The sequence below is a fragment of the Vicugna pacos genome, chromosome 8 (genome assembly GCF_048564905.1).
Source record: "Vicugna pacos chromosome 8, VicPac4, whole genome shotgun sequence".
In the NCBI taxonomy this organism is placed as follows: domain Eukaryota; kingdom Metazoa; phylum Chordata; class Mammalia; order Artiodactyla; family Camelidae; genus Vicugna; species Vicugna pacos.
The window spans coordinates 72,370,853-72,398,541 of NC_132994.1; the positions used below are offsets into that span (position 1 = coordinate 72,370,853).

Below are 27,689 nucleotides of genomic sequence, written 5' to 3' on the forward strand. Positions count from 1 at the left end.
ATGGTGTTGATTGTACCTGCAAAGCCGTCATCCTTAACATGACACACTAGAGTGATTCCTGCAATAAGCATGCCACCTAGTACCTTAGCTCTAATTTAGAATATTCTTGAATGCAAAACAAATGTTGGGACACTTCAAATACCAAATATAAAATGGACCTTCGGAACTGAGAATTAATTTCATAGTGCCCGACTGAAACTCATCTTTGGAAGTAGCCCGAGTTCGAGAAGCGGTCTATATTCTCATGGGTTATTCTAATTAGTTCCCATGTCTTTAACTTCTTGAAAATAGGACAATATTGCATGAAAAGGGGAAAGAATTTATGCTACTATTTAAAAAAAAAGCCATAAAAACAGCACTGATATTTTTTTGAATCCAGAGTGAGTTCCTTTCCCAAGCTGGGTGATTAAATAGTAAGTGTCTTCCACTAGAGGAAATTCAACCTAAAATCTTCCAGGTCAGTGGACTCTTATTTATCCTGTACACATCTTAAGGAGAGGATGTTCCAGAGCATCATATGGCTTTAACTGAACTAGAAACCCAAGCGACGTGTTCCTTAAAGAATGAGGAACAGATTTTCTGCATTGGAGCAGATTTTCAGGGTGCCTCCCCGCAGAGCAGCATTTAGAGTGAGGAACCCTAAATGGCCTTGTCTCCTGCTCCCTCACTCTTACCTCCCAGACTCCCTCTTGAAATAGCTAGGCTATATACTCTTGATAAAATCTTAACTTTTATTTAAATACAAGTTAAAGCTTGAAAAGTAGTCATCAGAAATGTGAAAGGAAAATGCTCAGCGTCACTGTTTCATAAACTCCACGCGGTCCATCTTATCAGTCAGTCCTGGTGTCTGATGACATCATAATACTAACAAGCAATTGGATCTGCAGAACCCGGGACAACATGGACTCGGGTGGCGACCAGTAGTGTGATCAGCTGTCCCTGTTTGCCCAGGACTGAGAGGACTTCTGGGATGTTGAAGTTTCAAAGCTAAACCCAAAGAAAGTCTCAGGCAACTGGAGTTGACTTGGTCACCCTGAGACCAGGTCAAGCTTCACCTTCCCAGCTATACTTGGAGGAAGACACCAAAGATTTATATATTCCAGATTCACAAGCCCCTCCCAGCCCACTGTGGACCCTGGTGCCTGTGGGGATGCCTGGCCTGGCTAGAGGATGGGGTCGGGGCTTCCCAAAGTCAGCTGCAAGCTGTCCAGCCCCCGGTGCCCGCCAGTCTTCCTCTTTCTTTCTCAATCTCTGGTTTCTTTTTTTAAAAAAACATTCACGGCCTTTATCTGAAGCTCCAGCATGAAGTAATATTCCTTTAAAAACCCCCACTTTATTGATGTATGATTGATGTGCAAAAAACTGTGCACGTTTAATATGTACAACTTGCTCAATATCCAATTTCCACTCTAGTCTCCTTTTTAATTTTGCGTTTTATTGAAGTGTAGTGGATTTACAATCTTAGTTTCAGGTGTACAGCGAAGTGGTTCAGTTATACATATACATACATGTATATATTTTTTTCAGATTCTTTTCCATTGTAGGTTATTACAAGAAATTGAATCTAGCTCCCTGTGCTGTACAGTAGGTCCTTGTTGTTTATCTGTTGTATATGCTCTGCTCTAGTCTTAACCTGGTCCAGAGCTTCAGCTGTATGACCAGAGCCCTGGTCTCCTGTTTGCTTGCTGCCTGTCCTTTCCTTCACAAGGGACCCTGTCGCTTATGTCTTGACTTACGCATTGTCCTAGAGTTAGATGCAGCCCTTCCTGGTAATTGCTGCTCCCTCTAGGGACTGCTGCTGCTGCTGAGAACCCATTCTCCAGGGGGGTCCCACACCTGATGGCAGGGCTACCCACAGGAGACCCACGTGTCCCCTTTCCCCCACTGGCCTCTCCACCTGGAGGAACATTCTTGGTCCAGACGCTGAGCCAAAGCACTTCCATCTGCACCTGCTCTGCTCTCCCTAATGCTGAGATTCCAGCCAACCCCACAGGCAAAACTGCGGACACAGGGGACAGTTCCAAGCTTTACATAGTGACATTTAAAGTCATCCCAATGCGTCATTCATTACTCATGTAACCTGGGAACCAGGGACTCTTCCCTCCTTCCTTCTCAAAGGCTGATCCTTGCCCTTTAGAGCGACAGTCCTCCCTTCCAGGCCCAACACGCCGGCGGTGATACAGAGAAGCATTCGCTTTTTTCTGGTCTAGCCCAAGCCCTGGTGGCATTGAAAACAAAATTAATTAAAATGTAAAACAAAATGAATAAGCCAGGCAGGCTTATTTTATTCTGTTAATATCAGTTGCTCTTTTTTTGTGGGAATTGTGAAAAGGCCTCAAGCAGTTATTCTAACTTTGGGTCTCTCTCTCTAAGAGAATAGGGAGTGAGTTCGCTTTTTCTTTTTCTCTTTTGAACATTTGCCAAGAGAACGGGCCTCGAAGACCGCCTTTGAAATCATCGCCTTCTGTGTGTGTGAGAGAGGAAGACGAAAGTTTTTTCAAGTGTTCTGTTTCTGTGCCATTTGGCCCACTCTTGTGTTTTTGGCGTAACCAGTTTCTGCAATCCAAATGCCTGCGCTCCCTACTGGGAATAAATGAGAAAATACTAGCCCTTTGTGACAGTGTTCCCTGTGTGGAGGCAGTGATGGGTGCCTCCCAGAACCCTGCACGTCCAGCTCCCTGGCAGGAATTCCTGGTTGTTATTCCTAATCCAGAGCTGCTGTTACCATGGCAGTGCTGCTTGCTGGATCTTCAGCCCACCAGGAAAACTGCCTTTCTTCAGGAAGCAATCCTAAGACAAGAGATGGAGCCTCGGTGAAATCATGTCGGTTCTCCAGGGCTAAGTTGATTGCTGGTGGACACAGACATGCCCCTTTGATGCAGATAAGCCCAGGAGGAAATTGTGCTAAATAATAATGAGGAAAACACACTGGGGTCCATTTGTTTCAATCCCGAGAGGTCCCGTCCAGGTAGATGGTATAAAAGGTATCCAGTGCTAGACTTTCCAGGGTGAAATCTTCCCTTCCCTGGAAAAAGAAAAATTGAGATGCATCTAACAGATGACTGGATGAAGACCATCCAGGCTGTGTTGCCATAGCGACACTTCTTCACGTGGGTATAGCTACAGACAGGACCAAGTCCATGCAATCCAGAGATGGCTAGATTCCTTGGTTTAGAACAAATAATACGGACCTGTGCTGTTTTCATTTTCCTTTGAATCTAGTGCCATTGGAAGGAAGGAAGTATAACTTAATGTACAGAAAGGAGATCTAATTAAGAGGAAGCCTCCCTTCTCCAACAAGTGAAAGTACCTTTCTCACAGTGGCTGCATAAAGAAAGTCTCAAAGAGTGAAGAAGTCCTTATATCCTCCCAAGGAAGAGAACTTAGGGAATGTTGGGGAAAATGGCCTGAGCGAAGGACACTTTTATGCTAGAAAAGCAAATTACCTTCTCTAGGAATGGGCGTGGCGGGTGACCAGAGAGCAGCGTTCTTGCTAACACCCCTGCCTCCCAGCAGCTATGACCTCAGCCCCAGAGTTGATGGAAGAATCATGTGGCAGTCTGTCCCAGTGGGCCACTGATCCTTGGGGACCATCAAGTTACTGCAAAAGTCCACAAACCATTTGCAACCAAGCCTTGCCTGTAGAATGAATTAATATGTCTTGGATAAAAATGTACTATTTTTTCAGATGAACATAGATGCCATTGTGATGAATAATTACTAATGAATTGAAAGGCGTTATTAAGTTCATAGTAAATTTGTGTTATTGTGTGTTCTCAATGAACAGAATTAAAAGCACCATTCCTATCATGCGGGCAACCATGAAATTCTTTGACGTTAACCGGAAGTTCTCATCCTCAGTAAGGATAAGAGTCACCGATCAGTGAGCACACATACGGTTAGTCTCCATCCACTGGACAGCCGTTGCCTGAGCACCCAGAGTTAATGGTGGTCTCAGGAGAAGCTGATGACACAGTCTTGACAAACATAGAATTCTTGACAACACCCAAGATCTGTTCATTTTTTGGATTTGATAAAATAAACTCAAGTTCCTTATATTCTGCTCTTTCACTTTAAGGACAAGTTCTACGTGTTGAGGAACTCGGGGTACAGTTGTCTTACTGTCTCAAAGAAGGATCCTTGTTTTTTTCCTGTTTGTGTTTCAGAGCCAACACACCACTCACCGTGTAGACTTTGAGGAAGATGGAGGAAGGCTTATTGAATGATTGTTCAGCACGATTATTTCTATGGCACAGAGAGCAAGAGAGATTAAATACTTACCTGCATGTTTTGAGCACTGGTGTCGTCTCCAGGCTTAAACGCTTCTCTTTGAAACCTGAGTTGGACAGATTTTTACTAAAGACAATTCAAGTATTCACTCCGCAATTCATGAGTTTCCATGCTGTATTTATACAGGCTACCCTAACATGAGCAGGGGACAGACTTTTTGATGGCAATTGAGTGAAATATAGGATTCACTTCACACAGCATTTCTTCTGCTCTCCTTTCTCCCCACAGTTCTGTAAACTATATGGTGCACTTGGTTTTCTAAGGATAACCAGCCTCTGAAGTTCAACTCGATTATTCATTATTGCCGTGAAAATACTTTTCACGTTACAAACAGAATCACGGAGTACTTTATTTGTTCACCACATATTTAGAAAAACCATTTGAATGTAACTGACATGAGCTGGTCCCAGAAACAGAAGTACACTGACAACAGAGCGCAAATCCATCTTCATTTGTTCATCCATTTAGTCAGCAAATAGTTCCTCGTTCAAAATACCTACTTTTGAACAACTTTTGTGCAATATTCACTTTCAAAAATGCCCCCCAACGTGCCTTCAAAGTGCTTTATGTTTTTTCCAATGCTCTACAGTTGCTTTCTTTTCTTTTCTTTTCTTTTTTTAATTTGGGGTTGTTTCCTGGCCCTCCCTCCAGCTAATCATTCCTTACCTATTCAAATATACTCACTTTCATCATACAGATAACTTTAGTAGAACTAAATATAAATTTCCCCTCTCATTTAAAGCTGAAGAACAGCTTAAATCTCATGTGTAGTGTTTGGAAACCATTTCAGTGTGTTTTAAACTTGAAGGCATTTGTTTATAGGAAGATATTCTAATTGGATCCCAGTTAGTACATCTGTTCTTGATGGAAACTAACCTATATATAGGAATCTAATCAAGCAAGTCACATTTCAAAGTTAGGGTAGAGTGTGAACGCAATAGAGCATTAATGCACATCACTGTGGTCCAGCCTGAAGCCAGGAGACTGAACATGCTTCACAATCAGAAACTTCCAGAATCAGAACTTCAGGCACGGCGTGTGCCACCTGCTCGTGGCTTGTACAGAAAAGCATCTCATCTCCCTCTAAAGATGGTTCTGCCTGAATAATCAAGGGCATACCAATGAACAATAAGTAATGGCATGCAAAAAATTTTTTTTCAGATCCAGAAACAGAGAAGGGAGCAGTTTGCAAATTCTAGGACACACCAAGGACTATGTATTTATTGGGGCACATGTCAACTGCTCTTTTAACTGCTCAACTCGGCTTAACTTTCTTTGGAAAACTTCTCAGCGTCCCCAAACACACATGAATAAACATGAAACTAAAGGCTTTCTGAAGTGCAGAAAGCAGGCAAAATTTAGATAGTTGGCAAATTAGGAAGCACTGAAAGCAGAGGAAATTCTGAGATGACTTTCAGTTAACTCTCCACGGGGTGGTCTGGGTGGTTGTCATTGTATTCTGAGCGCAGAGTTGAGTTAATCGGGCCTCTCTGTGCACGGCCCAGCAGTCATTGGGCAGATCCCTCTCACGTTGGTGTGATTTGATGTTCACTTCATCTGCTCTCCCCACCTGCCTCTGACAGGCCCCCAGTCGAATGTGCTTGATGTACGCCCTCTGATGTGTGTGTGCCGTGTGGACTAGAGCTTGCTGTGTGTGAGGGTTTGGGTGACATAAATACCACTGTGCCGCCCTGGAACTTGTTTTCTTTCTCATTTGTTCACGGAGCTGTATGTTTTCGGTGTCTCCCCACGTTGCCCACATGGGAGTGCTGTGTGGTTCTTGTCAGTATCCTCTGCTGTATCTCACGTCTCCATCATCCTGATAACGGGCATCAGGGTTGCTTCCAATCATCATGATAAATGTTTTGATACCTGCCCCCGTTGTACCTTTGTGAGGTTTCCTGTGGAGTTTAATGACTAGAAGTAGAACTATGGGGTCCTGCCCTGAGCAATGACAGGCTGCTTTCTGTGTATACCCACTGGTGTCCCGTTTGCCCCACAAACACATTTGGGACTTTCCAATTTTCTAATTTTGGCCAGCCTCCTGGGTGTTTTTAGTTGCACGTCGCTGGTTACTAGCGAGGTTCAACACGTCTTTGTGCGCATCGCTGTGCTATTTGCGTTCCTCCTCTGTGGGTGGCCTCTCTGTATCCTTGCCCAAGTGTATTGGGTTAGTTACCAGGAAAAGGGAAATAAGAACTACCTCGGTTCTTAGTCACCGGAAAAAAAAGAATTTTCTACGAGAGACAGAAAGCATAATACAAGCAAGGGTTTTATTAGTAAAGTAAAAAGGTAGTAAAAGATAATACGCTCCCGAGACTGAGAGTCGGCCAGTCCAAGAGAGGAAGAATTGGCGCTGCTCCTTTGTTTTCCATCTTATATCCTGGCTTAGGGGCGTTTTTTTGTGATTGATTGATTGATTGACAGCTCAGGTTCTTTGAGTGATCAGACCAACTGACAGCTCAGGTTCCCTGTGCTCAGGTTGGCTGACAGCTCGGGTTCCTTGTGCTCTGGCACGCCCATCCCCTTTGGGGCAGGTTCTTACCCGTGAAGGACACAGAGAAACCTACCTGAGGGGGCTCAAGCTATAACGTTAATTGCAATGAGCACTGTATCAAGTTACGCCGGGTCCTTCTCTCTGTGCAGCTGCAGCATTTTGATTTTAGCTGGCTTCTTTTGCTGGCCCTCATTTAGAGAAAGTAAAAGTTTCTGGAGTGCCTTATCCTGACTTATCTTCCAGGTTGTTCCTTTCCGCTTCCTCTCCCCCTGCCCTGTGCTCATTTCTAACTGCCTAACAGGTTTTCTGGATTTGTTGGATGTATCAGATTGGATTTTTCTCCTTCAGTTTATAGGATCTCCTTTTATAGTTTTTACCTCATTGTTGGTTCTAGACACTGCAGGTATCTTTCCCTCAACGTTTTAGCTCCTCATTAATTTTGCCTATTTTTTTCCCATTGACCAAAAATTCTTAAATCCTTAAACTAATTTGATATGGTCAGATCAGTATATTTTTGCCTATTGATTGATTTATGGGTTTTGTTTAAGAAATACTCTACTGCACCCCAAAGCCACACAGATATGTTCCGATTATAGCTTATGGCTGTAATCATCATATTCAGGCCTGAATGTCCCTGCACTGTGCCACCATTTCCGCCATGAAGTAGGTAGGGGTCCACCTTTATTAGACTCAATACTGAGCCAGTTTTCTGAGCACCAGCTAATATGCACATTCATCCTTTGCCAAGTTCCCCTTTCTGAGTCTAAATTAGTTTTCAGTCTGAAGCCTGTCTACTGTTTTTAGGGAATCCAATAATTAGTAGCTTACACAAGTGCACCTGTGTGGCAGACTGGCGCGATGATGCAGGCTGGTTGCCAGTGTCATCAGTGGGTGGCACACACCTGTGAAGCTCCATGCAGTGAGGAACTAGATAATTAGTCAGAGCAGTGAGACCCCAGATTTGAATTCCACTACCTAATTGACATCGTCACACTCTTGGCCTTACAAGACAGATACATTTTTGTTAGCAAGTGCCCAAATACTCATCACTAAAACACACTTTCTGACTCTGGACTCTGCTGTCTAACTGCTCGTCACTGGAAGGAAGCAGAAATACTCTTCAAAGCCTGCTCATCAGTCATGCAAAGGCAGAAGAGTTGCGAATATCCCCCCAAGATACTCAAGATTCTTTAAGGAACGAGGCTCGTTCTCTGAGAGAGTAGTGCCTGCCCTCCATACTTCTCAGAAGGAGGTGACCATGTATGAGCAGATGTCCATCAGTGCAGAAGGAGATTGTGAGTCTAGTGGAAAATAGCCCCCAGCTAGTGAGGAGAAAGGCCACCTCAGGAGCTGACAGTTTGTTATTATCTGTGTTATTCAAACAGCTTGCAAAGGCTGCACGGAAGCGGTGGTCAGGATGCTGGTGGTGGGGATGTGGTCTGGCTTTCCTTTGTGACGTAGCAGGTAATTTGCTTTAATTCCCACTAGCTTTCTCCTCTTCAAAAAAAAAAAAAATCCTTGGCTAACTAGTGACTTACAGACACTCAATTTGCCTATTTAGAGAACTAAAAATTTGTATATCCAAACACGCTCCTATGGCTTCAGACTTTGGACATTCTTTATCATTTGATAGATATTTAGAACTTTTCTGCTTCAGCAACGATGAGTGACATTTATCGGTGTTATCAGAGGGCTCAGTGACGTGTCTGATCCCATCCACTCACACTGAGTTTTGGTGCCCCCCACCAAGTTCTGAGTCTTTAGGGTTAGAGTTTTAGAACTGAGAATGCAGTCTCCTCCCCCCCCCCGTCGTTTACTTTAACACCTCTCCTCCCTCCCCCCCCAAAAGTCTCAGATTTGTTTCTAAGAAATGAAAAAATGTTCCACCACATGACCCACAGCTGCAGCCCGTCAACCTTTGCTGATATTAGGGCTGCACTTTGGATTCCTGGGGGAACCTCTAGAAAGATGCACTCTTGCTGTGCTAGGCACCCAGCCCAGTCATGGAGGGGAGGGCAGGGGAGGGGCTCTCTCGGCCCAGCCTCAAACGCTCATAATAAACATCTCCTCCAAAACGCATCGTCACAAAAGGGCTAGCTGAGCCCGAGGTCCAGGACGGCAGTCCCTGGTCATATGTGACAGTGGAGCCCTGAGCTGTGGCTAATCTGAACGGAGATGTGATGGCAGGGTGAGCTGCACAGTGCATTTCAAAGATGCAGACCAACATAAAGCACCCGAGCCATCTCATCAGTAATTTCATGTTGCTTACATGTTGAAGCAATAGCATTGGGGATAGAGTGGATTAAGTGGAACATATTCTTAAAGTTAGTTTTGCCTGTTTCTTCTTACCTTTTTAATGTTTCGACTAGAAAATTTAAACTGGCATACGCGCCCCCCTATATTTTTATCAGACAGCGCTGATCTGGGTGACTGGGATTTGTTTTTTAACCACTGCAATAAGCATCAAGAGGTCATGATAATTTTAATTATGAACATTTCTTTATCATCTGAACTCTGTGTGGTAAATATTTTATCTACTCTTGTTCTCCCAAAGCACTGTGGGTAATTTGGCGAATTCCCTTTTATGGATTCCAGGTAGCACTGTCGCCACGTAGAAGGCGGCCAGAGTTCTATGATGTTAAACATTTACTCCTGGACCTGCTGGTTCTGGCTGCCTTCTGACTGATGGGGGTGCCCATGAGGCGGTGGGTCGGGGCCGGGGAACACCACGGCAGTCGCTGGTGTCCTTCCTCCTGGACCCACCCAAGTCCTCCAGCCCCTACAGGTCATTTACTTTTGAGGGTGGCTTCTGGTTCTCCAGACCAGTGAGTGCCAAATCCTCAAGCCTGTTCACACAGACTGCTGAAAGAGTACAAGTCTCTAGAGAACAGAGCACGGTGGGGATTTGCGATGACGTTTACTGACTAAATCAGTGTTAGACTCAAGAAGATAAACCCCCTTCTCATCAGTGGCTTCACCTTTCCTTATGAAAAATGGCAATGGTTGAAAAATCCACCCACTGAGAACAACCAGGTGAAACCGCAAGCCTGGAAACGCCACACCTGCCACTGTCCCCTCCCCTGCCCATGCCAGACCCTGCTTATCGGCCATGTCCTTCCACCTAAACCTAGGGGACCCCCGCCTCTTCTCGGCCGAGGAAGAATAAACACTTGGAATCAGCATATGAGGCATGGACCATTTGTGCTTCTCAAACAAGTCTCCTCGCATGCTGTTAGAATGCAGATTCTGATGGCCTCATCTGAGGTAGAGCGCAGTTAACAAGCTCCCTGGTGACCACGCTGCAGATTCATGGACCACACTTTGAGCAGAAGGTTCTACAAGTGTCACTTGCTTGTGTGTACTTTCTTGAAAAATGACCCTGCCTAGGGCCTGGGAGATCAACAGTGCCAAATTAACATTAAATGTACCTGGCAAACAGGAAAATCTAATATAAAAAGAAATTAGGTTTTTTTTTAATGCCCAAGGACAGTTCTCTTTACAAAAGGATTTGTGTCAGAGTACCTTTAAAAGTAGCTCCCTAGCTTGTGCATTACAGCATGTTGCAGTTTACTAACCAAAATGATTTTAAAAAAAAAGTACCAAATGAATTATTATCTGGGAGTAAATTACCTCTGAAATCTTGTAAAAAATAATATTAACATTGACTGCTTCCATTTCTGAGTACTCACTGGGTGCCAGGGGTATACATTGCTGACCTTAAACAAAACTAACAATTATTATTTAGCAAGGATGAGTTCACTTGGGAATTTGCAGAGAAATTGCAATTTAGGACAAGCAAAGGCTCCAAGTCTGAGGAGACCAAGGGAAGGCTGGCTTTTATGGGATTCTGGGAGAAAACTGGGGAGGCAGGTTTTGAACAAAAGTTCATTGGAGGAGAAAGTGAGTTTGGGGTTGTGGCGGCTTCACGTTGATGGCAAATGACGGGTACTTTGCTGTTCTTGAGGCCTGGGGGAATCTTTCTTCCTCCCTGTGTGAGCTGGGGTGTGGGCTATGTGCCTGCAAGCCTCCCTTCACGGCGTCCCGACTCCAATTTAAATCTCTTCCTTTACCCATTATGTATACATAGTCTAACTGAATCTTCAAAATACTAATGAAGTGTTTCTCTTCGCATCTACTGATGAGATTTTAAATAATGTGCCAGTAAGAAAATGTTCCGAGTGAAATACACCGTCTCTGGCCTGATCCTGGCTGGTTGTCTTTTGAGCAGAAACCAGTCCCCTGTCAGGGGAGCTCTGAACACCATATTTACAACAGATCGCTATTTATAATGTCTTTCTCCTCCTTGGCAATTTAAATTAAAATGTCAACTCCAAGAAATGTTTCAGAAAAGGCACCAGGAAGAATTGTAAAGAGAGCTGGATTAATCAAAGAAAGAGGAATAAAGTACTCTTTTAACACACAGGCAACATCACTGTTGATGTAAAGCAGAAGTCTTGGCAGAATTAAAAGACAATCAAGAGACAAATGGAGCAAATAGCCTGCCATCAGCTCAGTAAATAAATACCAGGAAAGCAACATGTATGGTTTACCTGAGAGCAACCCCTTCTTCAATGAGTAACATTACTAGGTAATCAGACTCCAAACAGGCAAATGTTACCAAAGGCATTTCTCATCTTCCTTTGCTCCAAATGAAAGCAGGCAGACATCACTTAGATGGATGAATATATGATAAAATAAAATGCCAAGCTAGATACAAATGATAACATACTGGGGGGAGGGTATAGCTCAGTGGAAGAGTACCTGCTTAGCATTCATGAGGTCCTGGGCTCAATCCCCAGCACTGCCATTAAAGACAAATAAATAAACCTAATTACTGGCCCCCCAATTTTTTTTAAATAAAAAAAAAGATAATATACTGTATGGTTCCATTTATATGAAATTCTAAGAAAGCAAACTGTAATGACAGAAAGCAGTAAAGGTTTGTCAGAGGCCAAAGGTTGGGGCAGGGATTGACAGCAAAGAGCCAGGAGGAAATTTGGGAGGTGACAGAGATGTTCTGTGTCATGATGGCAGCAGTGGTTATATGACTCTACACATTTGTCAAAATTCACTGAATTGTAACAAATTTGCTGACTCCTATTGTACATAAATTATATTTCAGTAAAGCAAATTTTAAATCTATCTATCTGTAATAACTAGATATGGCACTTCTATTCTTTTGTATCTGACTCAGACTGTGCAAAATTTGGTAGCCCTTTGGCAATTGAAAAGAAGCAAGTTTCACTTCAAAATACAGAGCTAGAGGTTGTTGTAAAAGAATGAGGGCTGCGGCAGTCACCGCACACGACTTGCCAAGACTTCACTGGATGAATTCCAGCCGAGATATGGCTTTTAGTCTCTCAAGGTCTTTGGACACCCAGAAAGTGGGTCATCTTTCAGAATATCTGCGTCACTGTGGAGAACATGTTAGTAAATCAAAGACCAGCTGGATTTGTTCTTAAATTGGCAAAATGCTTGCTTAGAAGTACTATTAATCTTTTCATTTTCTGCACAGGGAAGCTTGGTTTTACGGTCTTGACTACCTTCAGTTGTTACCAGCATTTCATAATCTCTTGGTATAGGATATATATTAGGCATTCAACTTGTGCTTTGGAAAAGCAGAGATCAGGTGGCTGCTTGATTCTAAATCTTAGAAGTTTGAAATTAAGAGTAAGGCTAAATATTTTTACAGAGTAGATTGAAGTCCTGAAGCAGATATTGTCATTTTTTAATACAAAATTATTTTGCCTGAAATATTCTGTTATTAATGCCAAAGCATTGCTCTGGACTGAATCCTACAGATATAATATTGCTTTTGGCAACAAGTTACAGAAAACCAGTTGAAATGGGCTTAGACAACAGGCACAGTTCCTGGCTTGGGGATCTAGAATTCTGGAGTTAGAGCAGCACCTGGGTTCTCCAGACCAGGTCTTCACATTAACCATGCCTCCTCCCTTTCTCCACTGTGCTGACGAGGTGGCTTCATCTTCATGCTGGTTCTCTCCTGGGAGTAGGGTGGCTGCTAAGATCTGTTTGAGCTCACCATTTCCTCATTAATTCCCCAGGGGAGGGGAGAGACGATTCTTCCAGGAGTCTCTGAATTAAGGGTGATGAAGGATTTTCCCAGAAGCCCTTTTCTCATTGGTTCAGAATGGGTCACATGCCCAGTCGTTGGCATAAAGGATAGAATTACCCTTAGGTAATCAGACATCCATCTGCAACTGGAAACAGAGTCAGCTTCCCTGAGAACATGAATTGATGACGTGTGTATTTGGCAGAGGAGGGCGGGGTGGTGGGGGCTCTATTAAGAGAAAGGGAGAATGATATTGGGTCAACAACAAAAAAGGTGCACTGATATCTAATTTATATCCACTGCTTTAAAAGTGAGCTGGGTTTTTTCTTGTTACAAGAGTAATATAGGTTTAAATTTGAATTTTAAGAGAATATTTATAGCTGAAAAGAAGAAAGTAAAAGTCACTATAGTCCCACTTCCCTGTGAGAACCATGAATGAAAGGATACAAGCATACTTTCAAACAATCAAATAAGTATTATACTCTACCTGCTGCCGACACTATGCATAATGGTCAGCGCTACAGACTTGGGGATCAGCCTCCTGTTTCTTCTTCTTGTGATCTGTGTGTCTTCATTGGGTAAGCCACTTAGCTTTCCTGGGCCTAAAAATTTCTTCCTCCTTGTAATGTAAATAATAAAAATAATAATACCTGTATAAGTTCCTCCAGCACTAATCCTCTAGTTCAGAGGTTGGCAATCTCCAGCCTGTAGGCTAGGCCAGTGCTGGCTCGCTGCCTATTTTTGTAAATAAAATTTTACTGGAATCCAGCCACAGTCATCCATTGCTGTATCCATATACAGCTGCTTCATGCTACAATGGCAAAGTTAAGTAGTTCCAGCAGAGGCCTGATAACCCAAAGTACTTAACTGTCTGGCCATTTGCAGAAAAAGTTTGCTGGGTTAGACCATCAGACCTCTCTTGTCTTGGCAAGCTCTAACATGTCATAATTCTCTGTCGTGTAGTAACTTAACTAGCCTGGAGATCTGATCAGAGAACTGTGATATCTGCAGAGCTAACGTGAAGGCAAGAGATGCTCATTTATTTTATCAGAATTAAGAAATCTACAAAGATGTTTAAATGTCAAGTTGTCTATCTGAATTGACAAGAGATCTTGAAATATGTGAAATATGATTTCCCTTAAACTCTGGGATGTTGACAATGGGATGGACCTGAGCAGAAGGAAATTGTTCAGAGTCTTCTGTTTAGAGCGGGTGATGACGAGACACCATCACAATGGATTTACTCGAAGTCAAATTCCTGTGATTGCAGGTAGAAAGATTTTGACTCAAAGGCTCGGGGAAATTTTGCCTAGATTTCCACTCAATCTGGACCAGATCTGGGGTTGAGTAAGCAGACAGTAAGGGCCCTGTTTTTACCAGCCAGGGTTCTCACCTAACAGAAGGACAAAGACTGAGGGCAACACTCTGAGGGAACAGACGTGGTCAGGGCACTTGACTTCCTGTTTCAGCATTCATTCATCCCAAAAATTGGCTGGACGCCGAGCACTTTGCTTGGTGCTGCAGTGCAGGCCCTGCCCTCCAGAAACTCCAGAGCTCGCAGAGAGAGGGACATAAGTAGACCATAAAGGCATGCAGTTGTGTGGTGCTATGACTGAAGCCTGGTAAGCAGACGCACAGACTGGGGGTGATCAGTTCTACCTGCGCTTCGGGAAGCCCTCCCAGTGGAGGCAAACTCAGGACCAGGGCAATCCGAGGGCTCTTGAAGCAGAGGTAACGGAATATGCCAGAGCACGGAAATGTGAAACAGTTGTCGCTCAGGGAATTGAGTTATGAATTTTTTGATGCACTAGACCAGACATAGTAGGCTATGTGCCTTATACATAGTAAGCAAACAGCAGTATTCATCTAACTGAATCAAAGAAAAGACCAACTTCTCACACGGCCAGATAGAGAAGAGCGGACTTTTCCTGGCTCAGAAAGATGCTAGATTCCAGTAAATGGACAGTCGCAAAAGGATAGCTTGCTCTTGAATTTACCATCACTCTAGCCTATGTGGCAGCACAAGGTCTGAGGATTTAATAGAGAAAGGAACTTGTTCGGGTGCCACCTGCTTTCATCATTTTAATGCTTGTTTTCTCCAATTTAATAAACGCACAAATGTTTTTACTTTAGAACACACCATTGTTCCTTGTTCACTCAGAACAGTTTAGCTGACAGGGCTGCTGCTGTCAGCCTAGGAATAGATTCTCCGTGCAGCAACCAGATCTTTGTGAATTTTGACCTATTCCAAAGGCTAGAGAACCAACCTTTTTCTTCTCAGGTTTTAAGATATAATAAAGACAGACCCTGGTCAGTTCAGTTCAAGATTATTTGGTAGCTTTGAATCGGGTCAATGACAAACCTATAATATGCTGTGTATCACTACTGAAATCTGCTTCTTTTATGTAGATCACTGTTACAGATGAGGAAATTAGTAATCCATCCTTTTTAGATCTGGTGAGAACTCCCCAAATGAGGAAGTGCACACTTATACTGATGTTTGCTTGGTAAGTTTGGCTTGTGATGGATTCACAAGCTTGTGTCAAGTTTACAACGCATCTCTTTCTTCCAGTCAGGTTGAAGTTATCCCTTACTTGTTCTCTGCTGCCTTCCCGTGTTGCTCCAGGTTCACGAGTGCAGTGGTTTATCAAGGACTCGTCATGCGCCTGGGAATTATAGGAGGCAACCTCTACATAGACTTTTTCATCTCAGGAATTGTGGAACTGCCTGGAGCCGTCCTGATCTTACTAACCATTGAACGTTTTGGTCGACGCCTACCCTTTGCAGCAAGCAATATAGTGGCAGGCGTGGCATGCCTTGTCACTGCATTCTTACCAGAAGGTAATTGTCCCCCAAGTCTATTTGGCCGTCAAGAACTTGAAAAAAATATTAAAGTAATCGTGAATGAGGGTCTTTAGAAAATGTATCAAAATCTTAGTGCTGGGCCCACTCTAGTGAGGTCACGCTGTTCTCTGCCTAATCAGCATGACAACTTGGAGTATAAGAGAGTGGTTCTATAGATTTTTCTCTTTTCTCCGTTTTTAGGTTCATTTATGGATGAAATACATGTGTGAAATCTAGCTTGTAGTGATGTACTTTATTTTTTAAAAATTTTATTAAAGCATAGTTGATGTACAATATTATATAAGTTACAGGTGTACAATGTAGTGATTTGCCATTTTTAAAGTTTATACTCCATTTATAGTTATTATAAAATATTGGCTGTTGTCCCCATATTGTACAATATATCCTTGTAGCTTATTTTATACATAATAGTTTGTACCTCTTAACGCCTTTCCCCTATATTGCCCCTCCCCTCTTCCCTGTCCCCACTGGGAACCACTAGTGTGCTCTCTACATCTGTGAGTCTGCTTTTTTGTTGTTGTTATATTCACTAGTTTGTTGGACTTTTTAGATTCCACATATAAGTAACATCATACAGTGTTTGTCTGTCTCTGTCTGACTTACTTCATCATAGCATAGTGCCCTCCAAGTCTATCCATGTTGCTGCAAATGGCAACATTTCATTCTTTTTATGGCTGAGTAGTATTCCATTGTATATACATTCCACATCTATTTTATCCATTTATCTGTTGGTGGTCACTTAGTTTACTTCCATATCTTGGCAATTGTAAACAATGCCACTATGAACATTGAGGTGCACATAATTTTCAAATTAATGTTTTTGGCCTTTTTCTATATACAACCAGGCATGGAATTGATACAGTTTAATTTTGGTCACCTTTATTGGACTTACTTTTGTGATATTATCAACCGTGTTTCACACTTCCTGACCATCTGCCGTATCACCAATCCCACGTAAAACACTGAGGTTACAAAAGGAAGAAAAACATATTTCTTGACTTCAAAATTTCACAACCTAGTAAGGGGTAGAGACACTTTAATGCTCTCACAACAAACTGTGATACATGAAATAATACATTTGCTTACAAGATTTAGAAATAGGAAAAATGGTATGAGGAGTGATCAATCCATGGGTATAGTCACTGGGTAGGAAAAACTTCCCAGAAGTGAGAACCAGGCATGTATGAAGAAGGAAAAGAAAGGAGCATACAGTCGGGAAGAATAGGAGTGATTTTTCCAAAGCAAAGCATGGTTCTCAGAAGTATGAATGACTTTGGATGTTTCAGGAGCCAAATGTTCTTTGTTTTCCCCTGAATATCCTGGCGGAAGCTGAGGAATCACCTGTCACCAGTGGCAATGGCCTCATAGCCAAGCCAAGAGCTTGGACATGGTCTTGTGAGCTTCCAGTGGAGGACAGGTGGCCTCCCCGTAGCTGCTGCAGTTTGGACAATGGCAATGAGGAGGGAGAGATGCTGAGAGCAGGAATTAAGGTCACAGCAGCCATGCCTGGATGGGACAGGGCGATCTCAGGGATGTTTTGGAGTTAAATTTGATTTGGGGGGGCTTGAGGACTGGTGCGTGGCACAGAGGTTGTGGGTGACTCCAGATGCACTGTTAACACAGCCCCACTTACCTCTGCCATAGAGCGCAGCGGGCGCTGGACAGAGGAAGCCTTTCCAACTCCCAGGGGAAGTGTGTTTATGGCAAGTTAATTATTTCCGCATTCCAGGGGGTGTGGGGTAGGAGATTGCTGGGAGAGCTGGATTCTCTGGTAGCCCTTTGTGTCAGCACCGGAGAAGCTATCTTTTCATTTGAGACTCCTCGGAAGAACAGGAAAGAACTGATAATATTGTGGAAGTCAAAACAGACATTTACAGAGGAGTGTACTAATTATATAAAAATTTATGAAATCCAAACATCAGATAAACCCTATTTAAATAACATTACAGAAATGCCCATCTTCAGAACAGAAGGGGAAAAAAATGGGAAGTCCTGTCACATTAGAATGGTTGATGATAAACAGAACTCACTGCTACGTTTATCTCACTTTCCTTGAGCGTATTAGTTTCCTAGCGCCTCTGTGACAAAGGAGCACAGACTGGGTAGCTTGCAACACAGACGTTCGTTCTCTCACACTCTCGGAGGCTGGAAGTCTCCAGTCCACGTGTGAGCAGGGCCATGCGCTCCCTGAAGGCTCCAGGTGAGAAGGCTTCCGCTCCCTCTTCCCAGCTCTGGTGTTTGCCAGCCATCCTTGGCGTTCCTTGACACCGTTCCAATATCTGCCTCCATCTTCACATGACCCTCTCTTCTCTGCATCTCTGTGCCTTAATTTAATCATTCTATCTGCAGAGACCCTATTTTGAAATAAGGTCACATACTGAGGTTCTGGATGGACATGAACTTTGGAAAATACTGTTCAAACTACCACACTGAATTAACACATTATAAGAGTCAGGGAAGATATCAGCTAATACACGTCTATTTAATATCTATTCATTGCCTCCACTAAGCTAGGAGTGGAGATAGTGCAGTGAATGAGACAGACATCATTCCTGTCCTCGGGTTTTGTGCACAATGTAGTCCAAGTTGACAAATCAGGAACATTTGAGACTTCACTCCTCCATTTCTACTCCAGCCCTGTATAGTGTTGGGTTTAATTTTTAAATGTAGTTCCCTAAGACAGGGCCTTCTCTTCTCATTGCATTGGAATAGGAATTAAATATTAATTTTTTACTCATTGCATGCGAAATTAGGAAAGAGGGGAGCAAGATGAACGACTGAAGTGTGGCCCATCTTTTCATGACGTAACCTCCCCTAAAAGATTTCCTCAGGCCCTAGACTGATGGGGATGGTTTTAATGTGCGTTGCGTTCAGCATGATCCCAGAAAGCACTGAAAATCATGTGTCCAAACCAATATTGAAATAACCAAGTGTGTGGGAAGCAACCACTTCATAGAGAACATTTTCATATATCAGAAAATATAAAGCAAAGAATAGACTTTTCTGTCTGGTCTGATCAGTTTTATTTTGTAGACAGAATTTCACAATGTGAGCTTTTTTTTTTTTAGTTGAAGAATAATCAGTTATAATGTGTCAATTTCTGGTGTACAGCACAATGTCCCAGTCATGTATATGCATACATATGTTCATTTTCATATTCTTTCCATTAAAGGTTATTACAAGATATTGAATATAGTTCCCTGTGCTATACAGAAGAAATTATTTTAATCTATTTTTATATATAGTGGCTAACATTTGCAAATCTCAAACTCCCAAATTTATCCCTTCCCAACCCTTCTTCCCTGGCAACTGTAAGTTTGTTTACTATGTCTGCAAGTCTATTTCTGTTTTGTAGATGAGTTCATTAGTGTCCTCTTTTTCCCTTTTTTTGTAGATTTCACATATGAGTGATATCATATGGTATTTTTCTTTCTCTTTCTAGCTTACTTCACTTAGAATGACGATCTCTAGGTCCATCCATATTGCTGCAAGTGACATTATTTTATTGTTTTTTATGGCTGAGTAGTATTCCACTGCATAAATATACCACAACTGCTTTATCCAGTCATCTGTCAATGGACATTTAGGTTGTTTCCATGTCTTGGCTATTGTAAATAGTGCTGTTGTGAACACTGGGGTGTGTGTGTGTCTTTTTGAATTAAGATTCCCTCCAGATGTATGCCCAGGAGTGGGATTGCTGGATCATATGGTAAGTCTGTTTTTAGTCTTTTGAGGAATCTCCATACTGTTTTCCATAACTGCTGCACCAAATCACACTCCTACCAACAGTGTAGGAGGGTTCCCTTTTCTCCACACCCTCTCCAGCATTTATCGTTTGTGGACGTTTGAAGGATGGCCATTCTGACTGGTGTGAGATGATACCTCATTGTAGTTTTAGTTTGCATTTCTCTGATAATTAGTGATACTGAGCATTTTTTCATGTGCCTATTGGCCATTTATATGTCTTCACTGGGGAATTGCTTGTTGAGGTCTTCTGCCTATTTCTGGATTGGGTTGTTTGTTTTTTGTTATTAAGTTGTATGAGCTGTTTATATATACTGGAAATTAAACCTTTGTCAGTTGCATCATTGGCAAATATTTTCTCCCATTCCATAGATTGTCATTTTGTTTTGCTTATGGTTTCCTTTGCTGTGCAAAACTTATTTTTCTTAGCAACAATGAAACAAATTGCTCTTCTTCTGGACACATTTTATTTGTGTGTTCTGCAGATTCGGCTGCTTTTGTAGTCACACGTTGGTCATAGCTGATCAGCAAGGGTCAGCGATTCCCTGATGCTCCGGTGTGAATACCAAATATTAGCAGGCGCTCCTCACTTGAGTTGACAGCCCTTACTTCCACTTAGGGAGCTTTTGGACTTGGTTACTTGGACTGTCGAATTAACATTAGAAAGACTTTTCCTCTCAGCCGTTCTTGCCCCGTCATCAGCAGGATGACTGCCCCTGAGCAGAATGCTGATTAGTCTTTTAGAGGAATCAGCTCTAAAATCATCTCATAGAAAACCATTTAGCTGGTTTCCCCTCTACTAGGGCGACTTTTCATGGTCTGATGAATGAAACTGTGGATAAGAAAGTCCTTCAGGCTGTATCCTCATCTAAGACTCACTGTTTTTTGACCCAAATTTTTGAACTCTCAGTAAAGCCTGAAAAGTAAAGAGCTTTTAAAAAATTCATACTCATCTGCCATCTTTAATTTCAGTTTACTTAAGATGGCTACAAACTGGGCAGTTTTGGTAAGTCTTTTTGAAATGAAAAAGTTGTCTTTGACTTTTTTTGCTCTTTAAGCAAAAAGTCCGTTTATCTTACTCGGAATTTTCAGTACATTGTATTTCATAACTCAGAGCACGTGATGCCTTCAGAGGAGATGTAAAATTGTGTTTGTTTAAAATCCTGCATCCTTTTATGGGGGAGGGTGTAGCCTGGTGGTAGAGCACAGGTAGAGCATGCACGAGGTCCTGGGTCCAATCCCCAGTACCTCAACTTAAATAAATAAATAACTTAGTTACCCCCTCCCCTAAAATAATTTTTTAATAATAATACAAAATAAAAAATGTGTCTCAAAAAATAAATAAATATGTAAAAATATGTAAACCTAATCCCACCAATAAATAAATAAATAAATAAGTAAAATCCTGCATATTTTCTTCAAAACCTGAGATTTTAGTCCCAGTCACCTCCAGTAGCCTGACCAAATCCCCATCAGATGGACTCCCTTCTCTGTGCTCTCAGGACTCCATGGGTGATGCTTTCAGCTTCAGTCCTCATTCTTAAATTGTCTTGTAGTTTTTTGCCATTGCTGCCAAAAGATGTTTCCTGCCACTCCAGGATGGACTTGGCCTATCCCTGGGATGACCATTTTTGTGTGTGTGTCTGTAATAGTCACACATGACTTACACTGCTTACAAATTGTTTTCATTATACTCTTTAGTTCAAATGAACAGGGCAGTGTAGTGGGACTCCTCTTTTGTTACACATTTCAGTAAAATCTCTGTCCCAATGCAGTCTGATACTGGCCTCTACTGTTTGGACAGAGTCGAGAGTTTTTCTCAAGAAAACGTGACAGCATTTTCTTAATATTTTACCGAATTGACTAGTTAATCTGTATTCACTGAGCTAACCACAGATGTTTTTTGATGGTGCATGTGTGTTTTAATTTGGTTTCTTTGTTCTTGTTTTGTTTTTTTTCCCAGCAAACCATCAATTGTAAATTTAAATTGTCACTGACATTGTCAGTGGGACTCACTTGCAGAGGAGTCTTGATTCAGGAGAAAAAGCTATAGCTGAAGAACCTAACCTGGATAATCACATTATTTCCATGGGAGCAGGCGGCGTCCTCTGCAGCCTGAGAGCAGCGAGAGGTTGCAGGTCGGGCTGGGACCCAGGGAATCTGGGCACCAGCTGCCACTTTCCACTGCCCGGCACCTGGCACTGCACCACCTGCTCACTGAAGGAAGGGGTGGAATGCATTTCCGCATCCCCCTCCCTGGCCTTAATGAAAAAGTGCAGGCTAAATAAAACACATGTTTACAACTGTACCAGAGCAGGTGGCAGCCCAGTGCCTCAGCACATCTCTGATGTTCCTCCCTCCCCGATGTGACTGTTAATGCGAGAGCTACAGGTGTTCTCATCTGGGAAAACATGGAGGACACCAGGACGTCCTCGGCCAGTTTGCAATCACAATGCCATAAACTGGAGCCTCCCAGCAGTGATCCGGATTCAAGAACCTTCTTTTTCTCTGCTTGCCCTCCTAGAGAATTGTTTTATTTAATGAATTTTAGCCTGTTTTAAAATTGGTTGAATATTCTCTAAAGAGAACACATTACATCTACTGAGCTTGGTTCTCTTCTTTCATTCTCATTCGTGCCTACTTTTCTACTAAGAAATGATATATTCAGGAAAATGCAATAATTCTAGAAGACCAGAGGACTATTCATTGCTGAGTGAGCATAAATAAGTATGAGTGTAAAACGGAAAGCTTTCCTTTTCAAAGACATAAGTCAGGCACGTGCTGAGCGTCCTTGGCTTTGCTTTGGAGAGCAGATTACCTCTCGTTCATGCGGTCGTATGTCCTCATCCCAAGTCTGCTCAGAAAGGATGGCATAAACTATACAACTTTTTTTTTAATCACTTAAAAATTTTTTTATTAAAGTGTAGTTGATATACAATGTTAGTTTTGGGTGTATAGCAAAGTGATTCAGTTATACATATACATATATATGTATATGTATATTCTTTTCAGATTCTTTTCCATTATATTTTTTTTAATTGAAGTGTGGTCAGTTACAATGTGTCAATTTCTGGTGCATTATATGTTATTTCAAAAAATTGAATATAGTTCCCTACACAGTAGGTCCTCGTTGTTTATCTATTTCATACGTAGTAATGTGTGTCTGTTAATCCCCAACTCCTAATTTATTTCTCCCTGCCCTTTCCCCTTTGGTAACCGTAGTTTATTTTCTACACCCGTAAGTCTTAAACGATACAACTCTTAAGAAATTAAAACACTAACTTTTTAGGACAAAAATGGTTGGCTCCTTCTTCCCTTGAAGCACAGAAAAAAGAAAATATTTAATGAGGAACATTTGGTATTTCCCACTAGTTACTACGAAGGACAAGAGAGTTTCCTCACATACCAAAGCAGCCTTAAAACAGTTTGTTTTTAAATGAATGAACCCACCAGTAAAGAATCTGGCTCCTTCTGGATGATGTCTTAGGCAAAGGTGCAAGATTTGGGGTGAGGGAGACAGTGACCGACACACACCCTAGTGGTAACTCCCGGCATAGCTGTCCCCTTCCAAAGATGCCGGTCCTCGGAGCCTTGCTGCTCTCTAGAAACCAAAGTCAGTTTCATGTCCAGATTTTCCCTGGTCTGTTCGGAAAAGCAATTCTGTGTGTTATCACTGGATCAACAGAAAGAGGACAACTGGGCACCTGACTATGGTGATGGTTTTCAAGGACGCAAGCCAAGACTACCTTCCAGACAGAAGGCCAGTGTGCTCAGACCCTCTAGGAAGGCATCGCTTGGAGCATTGTTTTCAAGGTAGTGGCTACACCACAAACAGCCTGAATTGTATTTCTGTAATCCAACCCTGCTCAGGAGGGCAGCCAGTGAACAAAATACTACCTGTCGCCCCGGTGGCTGTTGTGGCTCTTGACACTTGGCTACAGTGTTAGACAGTGTCTATCATTTGCACTTAAAATTAGCTGACTTAGGGCTGGGAGAACACTAAGCAAATGCTTTTTGTTATCTTGTAAAGTTGCATTGAGAGCAGACCTCTAACTCTGCGCTTCCAAACTTTCTGTGTTTGCAGGAATACTATGGTTGAGGACCATGGTTGCTACCCTGGGAAGACTCGGAATAACCATGGCCTTTGAAATTGTTTATTTGGTAAATTCAGAATTGTACCCAACAACATTACGGTAATTCCAACATATATATCACGGTATCTCCTAAGTAATTCTGCAGCCGCGTGTCTTAAGTTGACTTAAAAACCATGAAATTGTTTTCTTTCCTTGGCGACATATCAGCCTGGGCTGAATTCAGCCAGTGAAAAAGATCCGTTTAGAGTTGTAGCTGCTTTTTGCATTATTATCGTCAATATCTCTATACACAGTCGGGTTTTTGTGGAAAGGCACTAGAGTGGAAATCAGAAAATCTGGCTGGTGTGCTTGCATCACGAGTTAAAGCTGTCTTCATCAGCCTTGCCCGGTTTGCAGGCTGCAGCCTCCGTTCTGACCACACTCCCTGTCTTGCAGCTGTGAGCAGCCAATTATTGAAGGGCCAGACGTAACAATATGCAGAGCCAGTGCAAGTTGGCCGCCTTTCCTGGGGCTATATCCGTGGACATACCTTAGTGTCAATCTCGGGTGCCAAGGGGACAGCAGCGCCACAGAGCGGGCCGGGTAGCGAGCTGCTGGTGGAAGATTTCCGCCAACACTGTAGACCCCCCACCAGCCTCACTGCGGCTCAGCACTTACCCAGATGTGAACTGGTGCGGACTGAAAATGCTTTGCTTAGGGTATGAGAGAGCAGGAATCTTCCAAGTTAAAAGCTATGGAAGTGAGAAGGATTGTTACAATCTCTGTGTTACTTATATATCTGAAAAGTGTACTTATCTTGAATTTATTTAAATAGTTTTTGTTTAAACCCATTTTTTTTAATCCTGCAGAAACTTCGGCGTTTCACTGTGTTCAGGTTTATGTGATTTTGGGGGAATCATAGCCCCGTTTCTGCTCTTCCGGCTCGCGGCCATTTGGCTAGAACTACCTCTTATCATCTTTGGTGAGAACTCACTCTGCATGCTGTTCTTAAATGCTTTCATCCACGTTCTTTGCCTTAACAGAACCCTGTGATGATGATCAGATTTGATATTAATGGTATCTATTTACTCTTTTTATGACAACTGTTTTGGTTCTGAGGAACCACTCTGATTACAGTGAAATGTGGACCGTACATCATTTAAATGTACTTTGTATTAAAGGGTTGTGATGAAAAGTGTTTCACTTAACTTTATTGGAGGTTCTGAGTTAAAATCAAATACAATGAAGCTCGTGTATGATATTGTGGCTCATAGCCAATAATTTTCAGGGGACCAAATAGGACCTTCTGCATGTTTAGAAACAAGCCACAAAACTAATTGTATTGTTAAGCGTTCTACATCTCTCAAATCCTATCTTCATTTGCTTTGGTGCTAAGCACGCCGCGCTGAAAGAACAGAGGACACAGAATCCCTTGCACACGCTCCATAGTCTCTTTGATGTGCCTTGAGATCATACCCTCCTGCCCACCTCAGTCTTCGCAGAAGGCAAGACGGGATAGAGCCATAGTGTAGGGAGGGACCTTGGGGTAACTCAGGGTGGCGCTTCTCGAGTGCCGTCCCAGCCTTTCTGCCTGGACCTCGTCATACCCTCCTCTTCCCTTCTCAGCAAGAGAGGATGCAGGCTGGCCCTTTTCTCACCTACCTTTCCTTTGCCTCCCCCTCCTGACTCCTGGCAAAGAGTGATTTTCATTCATTGCTCAGCAGTTTCAACTCCAATGAAAACATCAAGTCCGTGAGGGCATACGTCCTGAGCAACGCAAAAGTCCTTGAGTAGTGTTTGGGACTGGAAAGTCAGCTTCTAACCGTTGATGTCAGTGACTTCAATAAAGGATCATTTCAAATGATCTCATGGGATCTGATAAACAAGTGTGGCATTGATTCTGCGGCTAGCACGAGAAAGCAAAGACGGGGCATTGTTCCACCGAGACAGAGTGGTCTAAGGGCCCAGGCTCTCAAGATGGGCAGGCTGGCTAAGCTGGCACTGGCGCTGCGGTGCAGGCCCTCCCTTCAGAGTCTGGCTGGGGAGGGGAGACAGCTGCATTTCCAAACAGCCAGTCACCTGAGAGCGTGATCAACAAGGATGCTACACATCCTTGTTGCGGCAAAGAACAGGGCTCACCGACCCCCAGAGACAAGGGGAGAAGGTCAGGGGGCAAGGAAGCCATGCCTCGGCTGAGGTCTGAGGGTGAATAGGAATTACCCACGGGAGGGGTGTCGGGCTCCAGGCAGCGGGAAGGCCTGGAGAAAGCAGAGGAAGGTGTTCTCTGACCCCCAGGAAGTTAAAGGACAGAGCACGGTGTGTGAGGTGAGGCCTAAAGAGAGGTGAAGCTGCTGTGGGGGCGAGCTGGGGCCAGACGATGAAGGGTCATTCAGACAAGACACAGAAGCCAGGAAAGCAAAGCAAGGATGTATTAAGTGATAGTACACTCTCAGGGGAGAGCAGGCAGACTCAGGTGAGCAGCTGCACTGAGTTTCTTTGGCAAGCTGGTTACATGGGGCATAAAAGTGAATGGGCAGAATACCCATCAGGGAGGGAGGGATTTGTTGATCATATTCCCTGATCTTCATCCCAGCTACACCTCCCCGAGGAGAGGAGGGATTCTTGCTCTTATTTAGTCTGGATCGGAAGTTTCATAGTGTAGGTGCCTGATGGGTACTTCTGATCTGCAAGGCTGATTTTATTGTAATGAGGTCATAATGAGCAAAAGGTAACATTTGGGCTCCAGAGAGTCCTGCCTTTCGCCACCTTTCTTTGTCTGCCTCCAGGACCCTTGTCACCCCACATTGTGGAATTTCCTGTCAGTCCAGAGGTTCCTGCTTTTCTCTGTCTGCCCAAGGACCCCGTTGTTTACAAGATGTGTGGTTTCCTGCCATTTGGCCTGTGTCCCCCTTTCTCTGTTTATAACTAGCTTTCTGCCTACTCTAACATTCTCGGATGCACAAAGGGTCTGCTCTTCATCCAGACAGCAGCAGGAAGTTGTGGAGGGTTCTAAGCTGGGGCTGACAGTGTTTGATTTGCATTTTAGAAACAGGACTCTGATGGCAGATATGCAAGTGAGTTGGAGGGGGACCATACTAGTGTGAGATGATGAAAAGAATGTATAATCAGGCCAGAGAGCATGAAGAGTGGGCTCACGGTGATGGCGCTGAGACTTTTGAGGAGTGGATGGACCCCTCAAAATATATTAGAAGTCATATTGGCAAGATGGAGAGATGGACTGGGCAAGGACCAGAGGGAGCGGGGAGATGGGGGCCCAGGCTCCTGGTTGGGAGAACCGCACATGGCGGTGCAGACCACAGTCTAGTGAAGCCAGGGGGCAGTTCTGCCAGAGGACATGGAGGGGTTCTGTAGGGCTCTTTGTCGCACGAGACACCTCTGAAAAATGCAAGTTGAAATTGTGAGAAGATGGGAGGCTTTGATGAGCTGAGTCAGGAGAGAAGTGTGGCCTTCTGATAAAAGTTTAGATGCTAACTGGATGTAGATAACCACTGAAACTGTGGGAGTGACCGAAACCCCTGCCCACAGAAAATAGGATGGAGTGAGAGGGAAGAACAGAGTCCGGATGGAGACCTGAGGAGTCACAGAGCATCCAACATGAGCTGCATGAGAGGAGGTGGCTGGGGGTTGAGAAGGGATGTGGGGGAGCAGGAGGGAAATCAGGAATGTGTGGGTGCAGGGGACTGTGGGTAGGTTCTGCCGCCATGTCAGGCAGATCCAGTGGATCTGGTAGTGGCAGCAACTGGCCACTTGGCTGGAGCAAGGCCAGAGGGGACATTGAGCAGAAGCCAGATTAGAGCAGGTGGAGGGTGCTCGCAGTGGTGCTGGCTCCAGCCCACCATGGCCAAGTGTTAAGTTTTCAAGAATTTCTGACCTACTTATTAGACACATCCATCATTAAAAATAGACTATCTAATAGATTAAAAACAGAAGTAGTAAATACTCAAAACTCCCCAGTTCCTCATTCGTCGCTATGTTACTATATCTGGCTGTGAGGTTAGCTGCATCTACTGTAGCTCCATCTGCGGTGGAGACACTGGGTGATGGTGCACTGCTCCCCGTCTCCTCAGCACCTCACTAGGCAACCTGGGCTGCTTGTCTGAATGGTGTGCATCCCTGATGGGTGTAT

At 43.3% G+C, this 27,689-nt stretch overlaps 1 protein-coding gene across 1 annotated transcript in view; it reads left to right on the forward strand.

Annotated features, from left to right (window-relative positions):
- Nucleotides 1-27,689, forward strand: part of SLC22A3 (solute carrier family 22 member 3) — an 84,693-nt gene that overhangs the window by 51,250 nt on the left and 5,754 nt on the right. The window contains exons 6-9 of the mRNA XM_072966130.1: nucleotides 15,270-15,367; nucleotides 15,487-15,701; nucleotides 23,554-23,662; nucleotides 24,412-24,524. Of these exons, the coding sequence (XP_072822231.1) occupies nucleotides 15,270-15,367; nucleotides 15,487-15,701; nucleotides 23,554-23,662; nucleotides 24,412-24,524 (535 nt within the window). The remainder of the gene's footprint in view (nucleotides 1-15,269; nucleotides 15,368-15,486; nucleotides 15,702-23,553; nucleotides 23,663-24,411; nucleotides 24,525-27,689) is intronic.